Consider the following 18,533-nt stretch of genomic DNA (forward strand, 5'->3'; position numbering starts at 1 on the left):
GTTTAGTCAGCTGTGTGAAAACCAAGGAGGAACCCACCTGGGGGATTAATAAAGTTTTATTTTATCTAATCTAATGTAATAACTTTAATCTCAGCCAAACCGATTTACTCACAAACAAATAAAACACTGAAAATAGCCAAACAATAACATTTTTAGGTTGTCTAAGTGACTTATATTTACGTTTAACCCAGGTAGCGAAAGTCCGCGGTGATCTGAAAATGATGTGCCCGGAGTTGTGCCATTCTCGGCGGCTTCAGTGACCCTCGAGCTCCCGGCTAGCTATCGAGCTGGTGGGTAACAGACGTCTCCGGAAACGTCGAAGCACTTTTGCAAATATGCAATATCTTGATAAACCAAGCAGATATTTGATGTTTACACAGCTACTTTCTCACCTGAAAATATGTTAAAAGTTTATTTTGTGACTCAGAAAGATTAGTAAGAGTAATTTTAAAACTTAGTAGCGGCCGCCATTGTTGGAAACTGGAGTTTGGCTGGGCCGCACTATTAATTCTGGGATATGGTGGGCCACGAAGGACACACCCGACCCATCCTTCAAATTCGGGGAAAAGGAGGACGCATTTGTCGGCTGCATTCGTATAATGTGATGTCAGTTGAGAAAGAGATGCTTGAGAGACTTGACCACCAAAATGTGATAGATAGATTCACCAACCTCAAGGTGAGGCGACATAGGTTAAAAGAAAAGAAAAATCTGCAGAGCCATAGTAGTATCTGCAGTAAAGATCTTTCATACATTGTATACATTATACCACAGGCCAAGGTGTCTCAATTTTCTAATTTTTTAATAATATTTGTACATTTCAAGGACTTCTATTTTTGGAGTGTATTTTTATCTATCTGTATTATATTATGCATACACATTAAAAGTGAATCTCTGTCCAAATGCACTCAGTTTAGAGCAGGGCGATATGGCCAAAATATTTATCATGATATTATTTGAAAATTTGCGATAACGATTTAACTGACGATATAATTGATGCGAGACAAAATACAACTCCACAACTTTACTAGCGCAAAAAAACACCATCCATTTATTTTACTTAAACAAGCAGCTGTTTTTTTATGTGCATTAAAGCTATATAAAATTTAACAGTGCAAATGCAAATTCCTTGCTGAAGGTTTAACCAAAAGGCATTTCCAGTAGAAATGGGCTGAGATATCCTGAGCATAACCATGTATAAAATCCACTGAAGTTAAAAAAAAGGTGCTTTGCAACATTAAACTGCAGTGTGCCAAATAAAAAAGTCAAATACGTATTTTTCAGACCATAGGTGCACGGGATTATAAGGCACGTTAAGCGAAACAAGCAGTCAGATAAATCAACTTTATTCAACTCATTCTTCTTGCTTCCTCCACTTCTGTACCATTGATTCATTAATGCTGTATTCTATCATAGCTGCTCTATTCCCATGTTGTTGCAGTATTAATGACTAACCTCATATTGTGGATGGATTATCTCAATTGTTCTCCTGACTGAAGTTTGGTCCGTTTACAGCATCCTGCCATGCGATTGCATTTGTCCCTAACCATCAAACCTTCACGTTAACTTTTATCGAGTGGAAAAGTGTTAGCGTTCATCCTGCAGCTTCACTATTTATGTTATGCTGACATAGCTGTGTCGCTAGCGATCACGTAGCCCAACTTCAGTAACCTTACAAACGTCACTGCTGTTTAGTTTCCTGTTTTCATTTATGTTGGAAGTGATAGCAGAGCAGTATGTTTAAATTTTTCAGAAATCTCTCAGTCAGAACATGCTATATCATGCTTAGGTAACTAGCGAAACTAGCGAGCTAACTTCCGCTAGCTTCCTGCTAACTTCTAACTCCGTTAAATGTAATAAATTCTGTTTTCATGGATGCCTGGCTGTTAAACTTCATAGTTACACCTGGTAAAGCACAATGCTGATTGTTTTATTAAAGATGAAAGAATTTAGACAGTTTTTAACTCAGTGATGCTGCAGTGTTTGTTTGACTTTGGGACCTAAAGCGGAGGGAGTTTAGGACCCAGATTACTCCCAGATTTAGAGCACCTTAGTCCAAAAAAATAGCCCGCTTGCATGTTCTACAAAAAAATGTGCTTTGTTGTGTATCTGACGGACAAACACCAAACCAGTTCCACATCACTGAAGTTGCACCATTTTTACAAACCAATTCTGGTTCATCCATTTCACTCAACAATCGGCCGTGTGCATATGAAAACAAAGGCACTGCGCATGCGCGTTTTACCCATATTCTATCGCGTTATTTCATTTTCTTATCGTTGCCTAACATTGTACCGGTATTACCGTGAACGGTATAATATGGCCCAGCCCTAACTCAGTTTACTTTTTACTCACTGTGTGCATCATTCATTATTCTCCTGCAGTAATTAAGGTTAGGATATGTTTTTTTTTTAAATTCAAATCCATTCTTCTTTGGCAGTAGTAGTCTTTAGCAGCATTTAAATAACCTTTATCAGATTTGATGGTTTTGTTATAGACTTTTCAAAAAAGTGTTTTGCTTTTCTTTCACAAATGTGGGGATTAAATTGTGTTAAAATGTACAAAACTGTCATGCCATGTTTTGTGATGAGGACCCAGGCACAGAGAGACTTGGTGAATTGGTTGAATATTTGTATATAATCCCTGCAGCTGTCAGACTCTATACAGGGGTCACCAGCCTTTATTAAAACAGAGTTAGATAAAACTGAACAGTTTGGTTCATCTTTAGTTACATGGTTCTATCTTGATAAGCTATGTCTTTTACAGCTTAATTTTTCAAAAATATTAATGATTAAGCAAGGAAAGGGCTACATGTCAACATACAACTCTTTATTTCTATTAATGTCTTACTTCATTCCTACCTGATTGACATGTTTAGGAATTATGAGTGATTGGCACACTGTAGTGGCAAAAGTTGCTACCAATCAATTATGATATGTTAAAGTTAAAACAAAACACAACTGTTTTAGATATTATCTAATATACATTTTGTAATTATCCTTATAATTACAAAATGTTTTATGTAAGATTTAAGTTTTGTGATTTAAATCTGACATCACAAAAGTATTTTGGAATTTGAATAATGTATTTTGTAACTGCAGTACACATAATACTAATTTTGAACAATTTTGTCCAGGTTCCTTGTCACCGGGACTCCTTCAGGACCATCGCGTTCAGTTTCAGAGTCGGTGTGTCCACGGTGAGCCAGATCACCCCCCAGGCAGCGACGTCCATCTGGGACTGTCTAGTGGACGACTTCATGGCTGTGCCTTCACCTGGAGACTGGCGGTCCATCACAGAGGGATTCCAGGAGCGCTGGAACTTTCCTCTCTGCTGTGGAGCTCTGGATGGGAAGCACGTCCAGACAAAGGCACCCCATATATCATATAGGAGACACACACATTGATATACACTAAATATTTATTTCATTTCTTTTTTGTGGTGCCCAAATTATGCACCTGCTTGTTTGTTTAACAATTATTGCACACTTTCTGTAAATCCAGTAAACTTCTTTTCACTTCTCAAATATCACTGTGTGTGTCTCCTGTATGATATTTAACTGACATTTTTTATTGTAACAACCAACGATTTATACAGGAAAATAATGTCTATTAACAAGGTTGCCCAAACTTTTGCATCCCACTGTATTAGTATATTTGTCATTAGTATAATATGAAATAAATTCTACATGTGTCAAGTCGGGTGCCAATATTTGCTGTGTAGTAGAACAGAGACACTTGTCATTATAAATGTTTATTTGATAAAATATACAAATTCAGTAAAAAACATTAAACATAAATATATGAAATTTAACTATTTACAGAGAGACAGGAATAAAAAGGACCCAGTTTTGAGTGGAAGAGCCTCAGGGAGAAGGAGGAGAAGAATAAGCACATTGTTTCTGCCCTGGAGAGCCTGCTGCCTCATCAGAACAACTAATGATCATTAGGGTCCAATGTTTCCAAATTTAAACACTGTTTTCAAAAACTAATTTATAAATTTGAAATTCACGGATTCTCGGTCTGAGGCGACATGCTCTCCAGAGCAGGAACAAGGCTGAGGAGGAAATGCTCTGTTGGAGCGGGCGTGGCCTCTTAGGGACTCCAGGCTAGCCAGCTCCACCGCCGATGGACCGTCCTGGGACCCGTCCTTCGCCCGCCTTCGAGCTGTCCTCCTCTGTGGGCCTGTAAACACACAGCACAAAACACCACAAAGTAATGAGAAGGTTGCTACTAGATTTTCATTTTCAAAATTGAAAAAAACCAGGATATGAACAGATTGGTTGTAGATATTTAGTAAAGGTGATCACAAGGGAATCCAAGCAAGTAAAAAGCTATCAGTGCTTGATGTTCATACCTGTGGGCAGGGCTGGGCCATATTATACCGTTCACGGTAATACCGGTATAATGTTAGGCAACGATAGGAAAATGAAATATCGCGATAGAATATGAGTAAAACGCGCATGCGCAGAGCCTTTGTTTTCATACGCACATGGCCGATTGTTGAGTGAAACAGATGAACCAGAATTAGTTTGTAAAATGGTGCAACTTCAGTGATGTGGAACTGGTTTGGTGTTTGTCCGTCAGATACACGACAAAGCACATTTTTTTGCAGAACATGCAAGCGGCCGTCGTTATTGTCGTATTTGTCGGACTAAGTTGCTCTTAAATCTGGGAGTAATCTGGGTCCTAAACTCCGTATGCTTCAGGTCAAACGAACACTGCAGCATCACTGAGACTTAAAAACTGTCTAAATTCTTTCATCTTTAATAAAACGATCAGCATTGCTGCTTTACCAGGTGTAACTATGAAGTTTAACTTCCAGGCATCCATGAAAACAAAATGTATTACATTTAACGGAGTTAGAAGTTAGCAGGAAGCTAGCGGAAGTTAGCTCGCTAGTTTCGCTAGTTACCTAAGCATGATATTGTATGTTCTGACTGAGAGATTTCTGAAAAAAATCAAACGTACAGCTCTGCTATCACTTCCAAACATAATGAAGACAGGAAACTAAACAGCATTGACGTTTGTAGGGTTACTGAAGTTGGGCTAGCTGGTATATACTGATGTGCTACGTGATCGCTAGCGACACAGCTATGTTAGCATAACCTAAAACAGTGAAGCTGGAGGAAACGAACACTAACACTTTTCCACTTATAAAAGTTAATGTGAAGGTTCCTGATGTTCGGGACAAATGCAATCGCATGGCAGGATTGCTGTAAAACGGACCAAACTTCAGTCAGGAGAACAACTGAGATAATCCCTCCACAATACAAGGTTAGTCACTAATATACTGCAACAACATGGGAATAGAGCCAGCTGCCAGAGAATTCAACATTAATGAATCAATGGTACAGAAGTGGAGGAAGGCAAGAAGAATGAGTTGAATAACGTTTGATTATCTGACTGCTTTGTTTCGCTTAATGTGCCTTATAATCCCGTGCACCTTATGGTCCGAAAAATACGTACTGCACACTGCAGTTTAATGTTGCAAAGCACCTCTTTTTTAACTTCAGTGGATATTATACATGGTTATGCTCAGGATATGTCAGCCCATTTCTACTGGAAATGCCTTTTGGTTAAACTTTCAGCAAGGATTTGCATTTGCACTGTTACATTTTTATAAAGCTTTAATGTACATAAAAACCAGCTTCTTGTTTAAGTGAAAATAAATGGAAGGTTGTCTTTTTGCGCTAGTAATGTTGTGGAGTTGTATTTTGTCTCGCATCAATTATATCGTCAGTTATATCGTTATCGCAAATTTTCAAATATATATCGTGATAAATATTTTTGGCCATATCGCCCTGCTCTACCTGTGGGTGCTAGCAGCAGGATTGGATGGACCAGGGACTGGGGAGCCAGGAGAAGCAACAGGGGAGGACTCTGCTGCATGATAACTTGACTCTATCAAGACACTATTAAATGTTAACAGGATTGAAGACAATAGCATAGAGATATATCTTATTATATACTTATTATTATATACACGTGGTCTCTCATTTATTCAGCACAGCACAATGAACATGTAGTCACAGTTCTTACAAGTTGATTCTTGCAGTGCAATAGTGCTGGGTCGTCGCGAACGAATGGCTCTTAGAGCCGCCTCTTTGACGGTGAACGACGCGAGCCCGGGCTCCTTATTGCGAGCCGTCACGTGGTTTTTTTTTTCTTTCTTTCTCTCACCCCTCTATCTCCGCACTTTTTTTTCCGCTTCACTGTGCCCGCATGAGCCTTGTGCTTTATGCTGGCAGAGGGGGGAGGGGCGGTAGTACACTCAGTAGCACAGGAAATCAGAGCCAGACGTGAGAGAGAGAGAGAAAGAGAGCCAGGGACAACAACGTCACATTAGAAAGGTATAGTAATCATCCACAAACTATTTTCAGTTGCGGATGATAAAGGATTCAGAAAGTTTATTCATGCAGGTCCATATGACAGAGAAATATGCATGTTTCTTTTTGTTTTCATATTATAATTTATATTTAATTGTGTTGTGGTTTGCAGTGTTTTTGTGTTGTTTTCTACGGTGGCCCCTTACGGTGGCCCCTAGAGACAAAGCACATACAAACTTCAAATCACGTACGAACTCTGAAGCATGTACAAAACTCCAAAACACGTAAAAACACATACAAACTCCAAAACACGTAAAAACACGTAAAAAACACGTACAAACTCCGAAGCACATAAAAACTCAAAACACGTACAAAAGACAACAGAAGTGCTCCAGGATGCTGGGTGCAGTGTTGAGCTTTTGTTATCTTGTGCTGCACAAGCCAGCAAGTACCAACGACCGGATTTGGTGTGTGGTAGTAACAGGTAAATGAACTTTTTTTTAAATTATTTGAATATATATGAGTGCCTGTGTATAAATACACAAACAATACACACATGCTTTCAATTGTGTAATTTAAGTGATCTAGTAGCTCTGCTTTGGAAGTTCAGTTCATGCTAGAAATGTGTTTTGGAGTTTGTACGTGTTTTGTCTCTAGGGGCCACCGCATATATTTATATATAAACATATATAAATAAAACCACTTTTTTTTACATTAGTAATTCCTTTGTGCATAATTTTATATTATTGTTAATAATAATTAATTAAAGCAACAAAACAACCTGAAGAGCCGGTTCGGAGCCGAAAGAGCCGGCTCTTTTTAGTGAGCCGACCGAAGAGCCGGATCTCTAAAAAGAGCCGGAAATCCCATCACTAAAGTGCAAACCATTGTCGATTTTAAAACGTAAAAGTATTATGCCGCGCTTTTTTCTCCGTCTGCGGCGCCACTTTTGTGTGCCTTTTTCGCTCCCGGTGCAGGTGTCTATTTCCAAATGAGGGTCGTAGTTATGGGTGTTTTTGTGCTGTTTTTTTCTATTGGACATGATGGCTATCAAAACCAAACATGATAAGTTTGGCAAGTGCAGGAGACACGACACGGAGATTTGTCATTTGGGCTGCACAATGCAATGCGCATTGTTGAAAGCTGTACGGTGCAATAAAAAAAAATCAGCGAAAAGGCGAGGCAGTGACGGATGAACAGCGGGACTACTGTATACTCTTTATTAATAAACAAAATATACTCCTGTATGACAACACGCATAAATTAACTGCCTACATTAATTCATTGTAAACATACCTTCTGACTGACACTCCCCTGCTGCCTCTCCGGGCTGTCCCTGGTCCTCGGGGGAGAAGTTCTCCACGGTCCGCACCATATTTCCGCTAGTCTCCCGCGGGGTGAGGAAGGGGTCCAGAAACCCCATGACCGCGAAGAACTTCCATCTCCTCCCCGATCCTGCTGCAGACCCACTCCTCTTCTCCTTCTCTGTCCTTTTCTCCTTATTATAGGTGTCCCTGAGGCTCTTCCACTTTCTCCTGCAGATGTCCTCTGAATAAACGCATTATCTGGTTAGCGGAAAGGTATTTGTACAACAGTGGGAAAATCGCGGGACAGTAGGCGGGCTTGCTAGCTTTGCACGGCTTCATCGGGGTCAGTCTGAAAATTAAAAAGAAGAAGGAATGAACTTACCAGGTTGCCTGATCTCCTCACTTATGTGTCTCCAAGCTAGGTCCTTTTTATTCCTGTCTCGGTAGAAATAGTAGCTGGCATCATACAGCTCGGGGTGATTAGCCACAGCACTGATTAGCTTTTCCTCCATACTGAATGAAGAATGAAGGGCTTTGGCTGGATCTGCCCCTTTGACCTAGTCAGAGCCACGTCACCAGGCTCCTGATTGGTTGTCGCGGCGCGATTTGACGCTGGAGTTCAGATTTTTCCAACTCGAGCGGTAGACGCGAAACGCGCATATGCACAAAATGCAACACAAAAACTCACGTGCGTGGTTTTATTCGCGCGTCAACGCGCCAGACGCGCTACACTGACGCGCGTTTCACGCGTTTGCCGTTTTCGCGACGCAAATCTGCTTCCGATTTTCGCGGGACCCGCAATCGCGCGTCGTCGCGCCTTTCCATTGACTTTACATGTAAACCTGACGCTCTATTCGCGTCCATCGCGTTCGGTGTGAACACACCGTTAGAATCAGAATTTTTTTCTGGTATTCTTATTTGTAGTGTGAGTACAAGAAAAATAATTATTATAATATGATGTGTTAAATTTGTTTAGATCAGAGGAATAAGGAAGGATTTGTCTGTGTTTCAGTTTGGCTTAGCTGTAGGCCTGAGAGTGTGTGTAATTGTTTAGAGGGAAAGGAATTTAAGGACACTGGGGGTCTGCCTGTCATAAAAGGAGACAGGAAGCTACAGTTGGGGGTAGCTGATGCTTGTACCTTTAATAAAAACTCATAATTGTTATAACTTAGAAGTAGGTTTGCAGGAGACTCTCCACCTTATCTGTAAATGTAAGACAACAAGAGGCCAATGGCCTAGTGGATGCAGAGTGGGGGTCTCAGTGTTTGTAATGCGTTAACTCTGTTTTCTGTGTTGTGTAGAAGAATTTGGTGTAGCTTGGGTGAGGAGATTACTTTTATGACCGGCAGGAAGTCACGTACACAGAGACACAACACACACAGTGCTTTGACTGTTACAACTCACACACCCACATGCACACAGGCACTCATGTGCTCATGCATACACACACAAACACAGAGTTTGCTGTACACCATGGGGGTTTTATGATGGGGTCACTTCTATAAAGCTGGCTGTAACAAACAAAGGAGTGCAAGATCTGCAGAGAGACACCGGCCTTGCACGTCTCCCCTTCTAGAAGATGCATGCTTAATAAGATGAATAAAGGTTTTGTGAAAATGACTACTGAGTCCGGTGCCGTCTCTGGATGCCCGAGGAATAAAAGAACCGGGGTGAAACTGATTTCGTAACAGTAGTTAGACCTGAGAGCTGCTGTGACAGAAGGCCAGAAACTGTAGAAAGAGACACTTATATCAGTGATGTATTTTGCATATTTTCTTTTATCCCTAATCTGAACAGTGTCAAGCTGTTTTTACTTGCAGCTTCAGACAGTTTGTTATCAGATCCTTGCTGATACTCCCATCTGATAGAGAGAATGTTATCATGTCATATAGCAGTTGTAATTTTATATGATTCCTCATATAAAACTTTACCTTCTGAGCTAAAACAAAAATATTTTCTATATAACAGTAATGTTCAAACATCAAGTTATTTAAATTGTTTGTTTGAACACATGAGACAGAACACAGTGAGGAAGTTATAGTGGAATCAAAACAACAGTTTTCCTTGTTTGAATCAAGACAGCCAGAGGTGGTCAAAGATCAAGGTCATGAGACCTCACAAATCAAATGCAGGAAATCCCGGGTTAGTCATTTTCACAGAAAAATAAAATAATAAACTCATAACATTTTATTTCCAAATGAGAGTTTGTTGCTGTCATCCTTCAGATGTTTTGGTGTCATTTGAAAAATACTGCATGCTTTGTACACTGCCAGCGTCTCAGTGAAATAACACACTTCAGGTCTAACAAACTGTCATTGTCAGATGCATAAAAATCAATAAAGTTGAAACATTTAGTTTAGCAAATGTTTTAGCAGACTTGCGATACCGCTGCATCGATACAGGGATTACATAGATCATACTGAAGCAGAAGTCATAATTGCATGAAACATGTACACACAGTAGCTAGATACAATTATATGACCATGCACTAATTTAGAGGAAGTGTAGCAGCCTGTTCTCAGTGATCTGCAAAATATGATCATCAACTGTGTTTTATTAACAGGTGTGTTTAATATATGTCTTTGAAATGTGGAAGTGTCTGCAGCAGCTGGAGGAAAGTCATTCAGACAGTAAAGTGAAGAACTCTTTGCAGGACAGTCAACTTTGTGGATTTAGTCTCTCAGACTGCTCAGAGCCATCGTCAGGAGCTGGAAGATAAAAATACACAGTTTACAAATATTTTATCGTTTTGAAGGAGACCATTTGTAGTGATTGTTGGTTTCTGTTTGAATAAATGACCCTGCTTCCCAGGGAGATCAGTGGCATTCAAGTGAGCAGAATATGTATCATGAAACTGAATGAATCTATACTATGTTTTCACGTAAATCCTGATTATAATGTCTCTAATCACATTCCACATCTGAAAAATTCCAGATTAATAAAAGCAGATTTTACTTACGGGATGTAGAGCATATCACTGAAACAAACAAAAATAAACCATATCAGTTATTTTTTGTTTTGTATTTTTCTTGATTCCACAAATATCTTGTATGCATTTCCTTTGTAATGTACTTTTTTTCTTCACACATCATCCTTCTCATGCCCTGTAATCATCTCACTGTGGCTCTGAGCCTTTTACAGTTACTTTAGAATTTAGGTGTTTGTGTCCAAACTGATCTGGCAGTAAGATTTCGGAGATGAATTCAAAAACTAAACTTAATATTTCCCACATTCAGATTTCTCACCTTTCTTCTTTTTGTAAGCTACAAATGCCAAAGCTGTGATGATGGTGACAGTTAGAACAACCACTGCAGCACTGATGAAGGTCACAGTGTCAGCTGGCTTCTCTGTTGAACAACACATGGCAGCATTTTATAATATTAAACAGAAAACTGTGCCGACACCAAGGAAGTTGAGAAGTTTGACATCTCTGAGTGAAACAATAAATGACACAAAATCATTACTATTCAGTCATTACAGTTACTCAGACATTAGTTTGAGTAATCTTCTTGTCTTACCCCTGTTGGTCCTGATCACTGTTTTGTCCAGTTTGGTGACGATGTCCTCGTTCATACCAGAGAGATGAAACACACAGTCGTACCTCTGCCAGTCTTCAGGTGTGACTGATGAAACATTGAGATCAATACTCATCTGGAAGCTCCCATCATTGTTGGGGAGGCTCTCTCCAGGATCCACACCTTCATGAATCTCCTCTCCATCTTTCCTCCAGAACATCACGGCTCTGTCAGGATAGAAACCTGTAGCATGGCAGCTGACTGGAGAGGAGGAAGTTTTCTGGATGAGAGACACTGAGGGAAAAACTGCAGAGAGACTGGCAGTTGTTACATTCTTTATTTTATTTTACTCTACCTTTGAAGCACAAAACCCATATAAAGTTTCTATTACATTTCATTAGATTATGTAATTCTACCTGCTGTCTGCAGAAAGCTCCTCCCATATCGCAAATACTCCTTTAAAAACTCAGGGCACTGATGGCCTAAAAAGTTTTTATTTGATTCAAATCGACGTTCATGAGCATCAAATCTCATTTTGGTGATGACAGCCTGTGGTTTAGGAGCGATCCATGTCAGTGTCTGCGAGTCAAATGCGAGAAAGTCTACTCCGCCATAGCCATACTGATCATATCCATTAATCTCTCCAGTCTCATCATCCCATTCACAGCCACTCATCCTTTGCAAAATATGAACACCTGAAAAGAAAGACAGTAACAGTGACTGTGATAAACCCGTAAGATGTCAATACAGCTTATACCTGAAACTATACCTTTACCACAAATAAACAATGCAAAAATAAAGGCTTTTTAAAATAAAAAATGAAAAATGATTTAAAACAAAATGTTTCAGCAGTAACAAGTAAAACAAATCTGTACCTTCAGTTTGGTTTAAACGTTGCCTCAAAGTCTCAATGGTAGCCTTAAAGAAGTGATGAATTTCATTAGATTGAAATCTATACCACTCCAGGTCCTGAGGATGATCCTCAAAGAATTTAATCCAGTCTTTCTTTGGTTTTGCTTCTCTTACACTGTTGGAGTCACCTATCTGAACTTCATCAACAAATGCAACAACCACAAACTCAGGAATGCTCTGAGCTCCAGGAGTTTCAGTGAAGAAATACTTCAAGGAGTGTTTTACTGTAAAATTGGGAGAAATCTGAATTACCATACATTCCTATTATATAGGGTTTTTTTTGTATCATTACCATATTTTTCAGACCATAAGGTGCACCAGATTATAAGGCGCTCTGTCAATGAATGGGTCTGTTTTTATAAATAAGGCGCACCAGATTATGAGGCGCATTAAGCAAAACAAAACAGTCAGATGAGTCAAACTTTACTCAACTCATTCTTCTTACTTCCTCCACTTCCGTACCATTGATTCATTAATGTTGAATTCTCTCGCAGCTGCTCTATTCCGGTTTTGTTGCAGTATATTAATGACTAACCTCGTATTGTGGATTGATTATCTCAATTGTTCTCCTGACTGAAGTTCGGTCCGTTTACAGCATCCCAGGAACCCTCAGGTTAACTTTTATCGAATGGAAAAAGGTTAGCGTTCAAACTCCAGCTTCAGTGTGCTAATGTTATGCTAACATAGCTGTGTCACTAGCAATCACGTAGTACATCATTATATACCAGCTAGTCCAACTTCAGCAACCCTACAAAAGTCACTGCTGTTTAGGTTTTTGTCTTCATATATGTTGGAAGTGATAGCAGAGCTGTACGTTTTAATTTTTTCAGAAATCTCTCAGTCAGAACATGGTATATGATGTTTAGGTGGAAACTAGCGAGCTAACTTCCTGCTAACTTCCTGCTAACTTTTAACTCTGTTAAATTTAACAAATTCTGTTATAATGGGTGCCTGGATGTTAAATCTAATCCTTACGCCTGGTAAAGCAGCAACGCTGATCATTTTATTACAGATGAAAGGATTTAGACAGTTTTTAACTCTCAGTGATGCCGCAGTGTTCTTTTGACTTTGGGACCTGAAGTGGACAGAGTTTTGGACCCAGATTACTCCACAAGGGTCCTGACTAGGGATGGGTATCGTTTAGGTTTTATCCGATACCGGTGCCAAATCGGTACTTTTGAAACGGTGCCGGTGCTTAAACGGTGCTCGAACCGGTGCTTAAAGAATGGAGAACACAAACTTTGTCCAAAAACCTCTCATGTTCAGCTGGTTTTTTTTGTAAAAAGATAACAATGTGTGCCTTTTCTGCAGCTATGTGGCATATATGGCATCACTCTTGGCTGGAAGCAGTGCTTAAACAATGGAAAAACACAAACTTTGTCCAAAAACCTCTCATGTTTAACTGTTTCCCACTTTTTCTTTGGTCATTTTAGCCTTTTTGGCCAGGGTGAAGGGAGTATCTGCCATCAAACAAGAAGACAGCCGCATGTAGCTATGATGATGTTTGCTAGTTCACCTTACATGCATTAATGTAATAACGTGGTTAGCCTACTCAACGTAAATTACACACGAACAACATGAAGCTACTCATGCAGAGAAGAACGGCTGCTGCTGCATCATCATCCTCATCATTTCTGCTACACTGGCAGGGCTAGGGGCCAGGACTCTATTCTTCGGGTTTTTGGGGGATGTTGCTCCGGGTCCGATAACTGGCAACCCACCCGACGTGCACGGTGTGAGGTCTCGCAGCAAGCTATCAAATAGGTGCATTTCTCGGCTTTTAAAAAAAACGCTATGCGTCGCCAGCTGTTTAATCGGATTCTTGGTGTTACCTGCTTTGACAGTATCACAGTATCAGCTTAAAGCACTTGTTGCTGCTGAGTTTGCATATTTTGCTGTGAAGTACAGCCAGACTTTTGACCGCTTCGCCTTGGACATTTTTAATCTGTAGCTCTGCTCTAACTGAACGTACGTACCTGGCCCCGCCTACTATCCTGGGAAACGTAAAATGATTGGCTGGAAGTGTATCACAGCTCAGGAAAAAAAAGCACCGAAATAAAGCACCGAAATGTGCGCTGCTTTTCGGTCTGGTTACTACCGTTTATGTCAGAACCGGTGCCATCATGGCACCGGACACCGGTACCCATCCCTAGTCCTGACTATGGTAGCCATAATGCTCCGACAATCCATCAAGCGGTGCGGCTTCGTAGCTTACCAAAGTCATACTAAAACATTTTTGACAGATTTTTGAGCGCTGTGTACCGCATAAAATCAGTTCAAGGTCATTAAGTACAACCAACATTCATACATAAGACGCACCAGATTATAAGGCGCATTGTCGATTTTTGAGAAAATTAAAGAATTTTAAGTGCACCTTATAGTGCAGAAAATACGGTAGAAATAGTTTCAGATTCAGCATTGTCTTCAAAAGTATTAGGGTGAAAAGAAACTGAGAACCTACTCACTGATGAAATACTTTTAGTGTTGTGTAAAATTAAATTTTTGCTAATAACTCTTCTCTAACTCTTTATTCTTACTATTCCAAAAATTACATTGCAAGTACATACAGGAAAACCATACCACATTCTTAAAGCCACGTTTACAACAAAAGTACATTCACTGATAATATTAATTTCTCCTACTGAGACTGTGACATTTCAGGGGTGCCCACATCTTCCTTTCACCACCACTCACCTTAAGAATAAAACAGAATACTTTTTTGTTATTGCACTAACATACAGCTGGTGTTATAAAGAAACTAAGAATATTATTATTATTATTATTAAGAAATAAAGAAGAGTGAGAATTCTTTGAACAAAACATCTGTAAAAGCATAGCCACAGTTGCTGGTCTAAAATCCCTCTTCTATATGCTTAAATATCTCCCTGTGCTGTTTTGACAAGTTAGGTGGTGTTAGCTGTCAATGTCAGTTGTTGACACTCTCCACCAAACAAACAAATGAGTAAAATGGCGACAGCTCATAGTAAAACTAAAAGACCATGTCTCTTGCAATTCAATCTCGCATAAATTAAGAGAATTTTTTTTTTTAATGAAAAACTTGAAATATGAGCTTACCTGGAGATGCAACATGGCAGCAGAGGAGTAATATGAGCACACACTTCATCTTTTTTTCCATTTTCACGTTCATTAACACAAGAAAAACAACAGACCAAACAACTGGGAGTGGTAAGGTTCCCTATCCAAAGTCCGTATTCTGTTAGGGTGGGCCAAAGTTATCTGAGTCAGAAAAAATTAAACGTTAAACAGACTATGTGCCTCCTACAGTCTCCTTGTTTTTCCCATGGCATGCACACAGGATGCCATGGGAAAGCATAGAACAAACAAAACAGAAATGAAACTCTGGTTTTAGATACTTTGGAGAGATTTATTTTTTATGAATGCTACTTCTGCTGCTTCAGTTGAGTTGCAAATGTTGCAAGTTTGGTGACAATTGGTTTGACACAGGATGTAAGAGGACCCAAGTCAGATGGACACCAGGTCCACTCGGCCCAAATATAATGATTTCAGTCTTCTTTTCATTAAAATGTAAAATATTCAGAGCCAGCCATGCTCTGATATCCTTAAGACATTCTAAAATGCCTTAATGTCTAAAATTTAGAAAAAGTAAATGTAATGCCCTATTGCTGGATTCAGACAATCAAGATATAAGTATTCATGCACAGAAATAATTTAATTTCTATGTTTTATTTTTAATTATTGGATCAAACAGTGGGTGATACTCTCAAGCTGGACTGTAATTGCCCTGTTTAAACTGAGCTACTTCAGAAGAAGAAGAAAGTGTACTTTATTGGTCCCTGTGGGGAAAATCCCTCTCTGCATTTAACCCATTCACTCAGTGAAGCACTGGGCGCCCGGGGAGCAGTGTGTAGGGACGGTACCTTGCTCAGGGGTACCTCAGGGTAGCTGTTCAGGGGAATCGAACCCCCGACCTTCCGATCATGGGGCCACCACTCTACCTACTGAGCTATCCTAGGGTTTTGATTACCTTTTACAGCTTCCAGCCATTCCAGGATCCATGTGTGAGCCATAGGTCAGTCTAGTCTACAGTCTCGATAGACTCCTCTACCCTAGCTGGAGCTGGTGTTTTACTCCTCTGGTGTTACTGCTAATCCCTTTCTTGGCCCCACTCAGACTTTGCGTCTATAATGCTAAACAGGAGCTTCCAGGAACAAAAGTGGCTCAGAGTGGTTGTAAGTATTTATTTGAAGTATTAATGGAACAGGTGCTCCATAGTGTTGCGACTTCCTGTCGCTCCTGATTTTTTTGATTCTGACCTGGTAGAAAACACATGACTCGAGACAGAATACTTCACTTCCCATGTTCCTCTTTATTTACCCATATGGGGAGATGTGCACAGCGCGAAGCCTCCTGCAGATCTGAAGGGCGCTCCTTCAGTCTGGTACATTTATAACCTTTGTCACACAATACATTTACACACTTTGACCTGACCCCCCACATGTGACTATGATCATTGAATCCATACGCTCTATCCCATGACCATGTATGTATGTAACTGTCTTGTCTCTTACCCACATACAGTGGCTTGCAAAAGTATTCGGCCCCCTTGAACTTTCCCACATTTTGTCACATTACAGCCACAAACATGAATCAATTTTATTGGAATTCCACGTGAAAGACCAATACAAAGTGGTGTACACGTGAGGAGTGGAATTTTATTAAAATTATACTTTTTCTTTTGTGGCCCTTACAGCTCCTGAGAACAGCATTGAACTTTCTGTGAGATCATCTGGATGTGGCGTTTTCAGTGGGAGAAACGTTTTGTCATTCATCCAAATGACTTCTTAGTCTCAGCTGAATGTAGGTTTCCCCAACCTTATAAATATTACATTTGCATAATGACTGAAACTAGCACCACTGAAGGAACAATGGGCTGTAAGTTCAGTTTCATGATAATTAATATGCAAACTGTTATGACCATTGATCAGTTATGGACTCTTGATTCAAAAGACCATTTAGATAAACGGAGCACCCTGTATTTAGTGTTCACGTGGCAGAAATGTTCCAATTTTAATTTAAACTCGTTTTATTCTTTAATATTTTGTTTTGTAGAAAATCTTTTTTCCTGTTGTTAGTATTTTAAAAGGATTGTTCAATCATTTAAGGCACTTGCACTAGGTTCATTGTTATGATTAATTTATGCGCAGGGGCCCTAGAAGACAGTAGAACAGTCAGTCTTTCTTTTTGTTTAATGTTTTCTTCACAGGGTACTTATAAATGTGATGGTTTGCTAGCATTCGTTTTGTTTTGGCCAACAAAGAATAAAATCCAGTCAGCGTCTGATCCAACCTCTCCCCTCCTTATTTCATGATTTGTTTTGGTTCAGGCGTCAGCTCTCCTGGTTGCCAAGCATTAGAACTAGAAGGTAGGATGGCTCTTTTAAACAGTAATCTGGGTTTCAAAAGAGAAAAGAGACAATTTAAAAATTAAACTCACAGTGAAGTCCACATGAAAGAGTATTAGTTATTGTACTTCATTTCTAACTAAGTAAACACAGAAACGTTTGACATCTACTGGCCAATTTGTCTTTGCCACATCTTGATAATACTATTCTGTGAAACACAGATGCAGACGAGGCCTGTACAATTTCAAAGCTACTTATTGTAACAGATTTGCAATAATTGTGACAACAGATGTTTTGGAGAAATCCTCATGCAAACAAGGAAAAAAAATATGGAGAAATATTGCTGTTTAAAAAAGCAGGCTGTGACTGTAAAAATCACTGTGCTTCAGCTAAATTCTTCCTCTGTTAACATGAGTGCTGTGTTTATTGTAATAACCACACAGGTTTCCAGCTGTTTCTGGGCTCAGTTGACTTTGCTGCCCGCTTTGCTTGCAGCCCTCAAACTTTGGATGTGTTTGACATTTAATCTTTCTAGAGCTCATGAGATTCATGGAGCCAGCAAGGAAGAGAGGACTTTCTACCTATTCCTAAATAAAACAAACAAACAAACAAAACCAAAAACGGGTCAAAGCAATTCTGCCACCCGGTCTAAAATGTACATAGGAAATATTATATAATTATATAAGTTGTAGTATATTATATATGTAGCTGTCCACTGGTTAATTAGATAATCACATGTACTCAGGGACCTCACAGCGCAAGCATTTTAGAAATACTAACTGATAGCATGAGAAATATTAATCCTGACAACAACAACATCTAGTTTAAGGGGGAAGAAGTAAATGAATTACAGAATCTGACATGAACATTTTTAACTCTGGAGATAGCTCTAAGATATTAAGAGAATGTGCTAAATAAGATCACTGATCACAGGCAAAACACGTACTTTAAAATGAGATCTTCTTGTTTCATTGGAACAGTAAAGTACTACAACAAAGAATAAGTGCACTTATGAAAGAGCAAGTATCACTGCTGGAGTAGGCAGAACAACGCAACCTCTGTCATCTTAAGCTGTGGCAGGATGAGGACC

At 39.5% G+C, this 18,533-nt stretch overlaps 1 protein-coding gene and 1 long non-coding RNA gene across 9 annotated transcripts in view; one reads left to right on the plus strand and one right to left on the minus strand.

The window, feature by feature from the left end:
- LOC120739475 overlaps nt 1-11,248 on the plus strand; it is a 13,877-nt gene extending 2,629 nt beyond the window's left edge. Inside the window, exons 2-3 of the long non-coding RNA XR_005697225.1 lie at nt 1,694-1,699; nt 11,135-11,248. This is a non-coding gene — a long non-coding RNA (uncharacterized LOC120739475). The remainder of the gene's footprint in view (nt 1-1,693; nt 1,700-11,134) is intronic.
- Nucleotides 1-15,370, minus strand: part of LOC120739450 (BOLA class I histocompatibility antigen, alpha chain BL3-7-like) — a 34,079-nt gene extending 18,709 nt beyond the window's left edge. Inside the window, exons 1-7 of one of the 8 annotated variants that reach the window (XM_040041204.1) lie at nt 15,136-15,370; nt 12,024-12,284; nt 11,565-11,843; nt 11,152-11,454; nt 10,874-10,983; nt 10,593-10,605; nt 9,865-10,341 (exon numbers count right to left, since the gene is read on the minus strand). In XM_040041204.1, coding sequence (XP_039897138.1) covers nt 10,292-10,341; nt 10,593-10,605; nt 10,874-10,983; nt 11,152-11,454; nt 11,565-11,843; nt 12,024-12,284; nt 15,136-15,208 — 1,089 coding nt within the window. In that variant the 5' untranslated portion in view covers nt 15,209-15,370 and the 3' untranslated portion in view covers nt 9,865-10,291. Of the gene's footprint in view, nt 1-9,864; nt 10,342-10,592; nt 10,611-10,873; nt 10,984-11,151; nt 11,455-11,564; nt 11,844-12,023; nt 12,285-15,135 lie in introns of those variants that run through there. The other 7 variants (XM_040041203.1, XM_040041207.1, XM_040041210.1 and 4 more) reach the window with 7 other exon arrangements.
- Nucleotides 15,371-18,533: the final 3,163 nt, after the last annotated feature.

Source organism: Simochromis diagramma, unplaced genomic scaffold (genome assembly GCF_900408965.1).
Source record: "Simochromis diagramma unplaced genomic scaffold, fSimDia1.1 OVJJ01000536.1, whole genome shotgun sequence".
NCBI lineage: Eukaryota > Metazoa > Chordata > Actinopteri > Cichliformes > Cichlidae > Simochromis > Simochromis diagramma.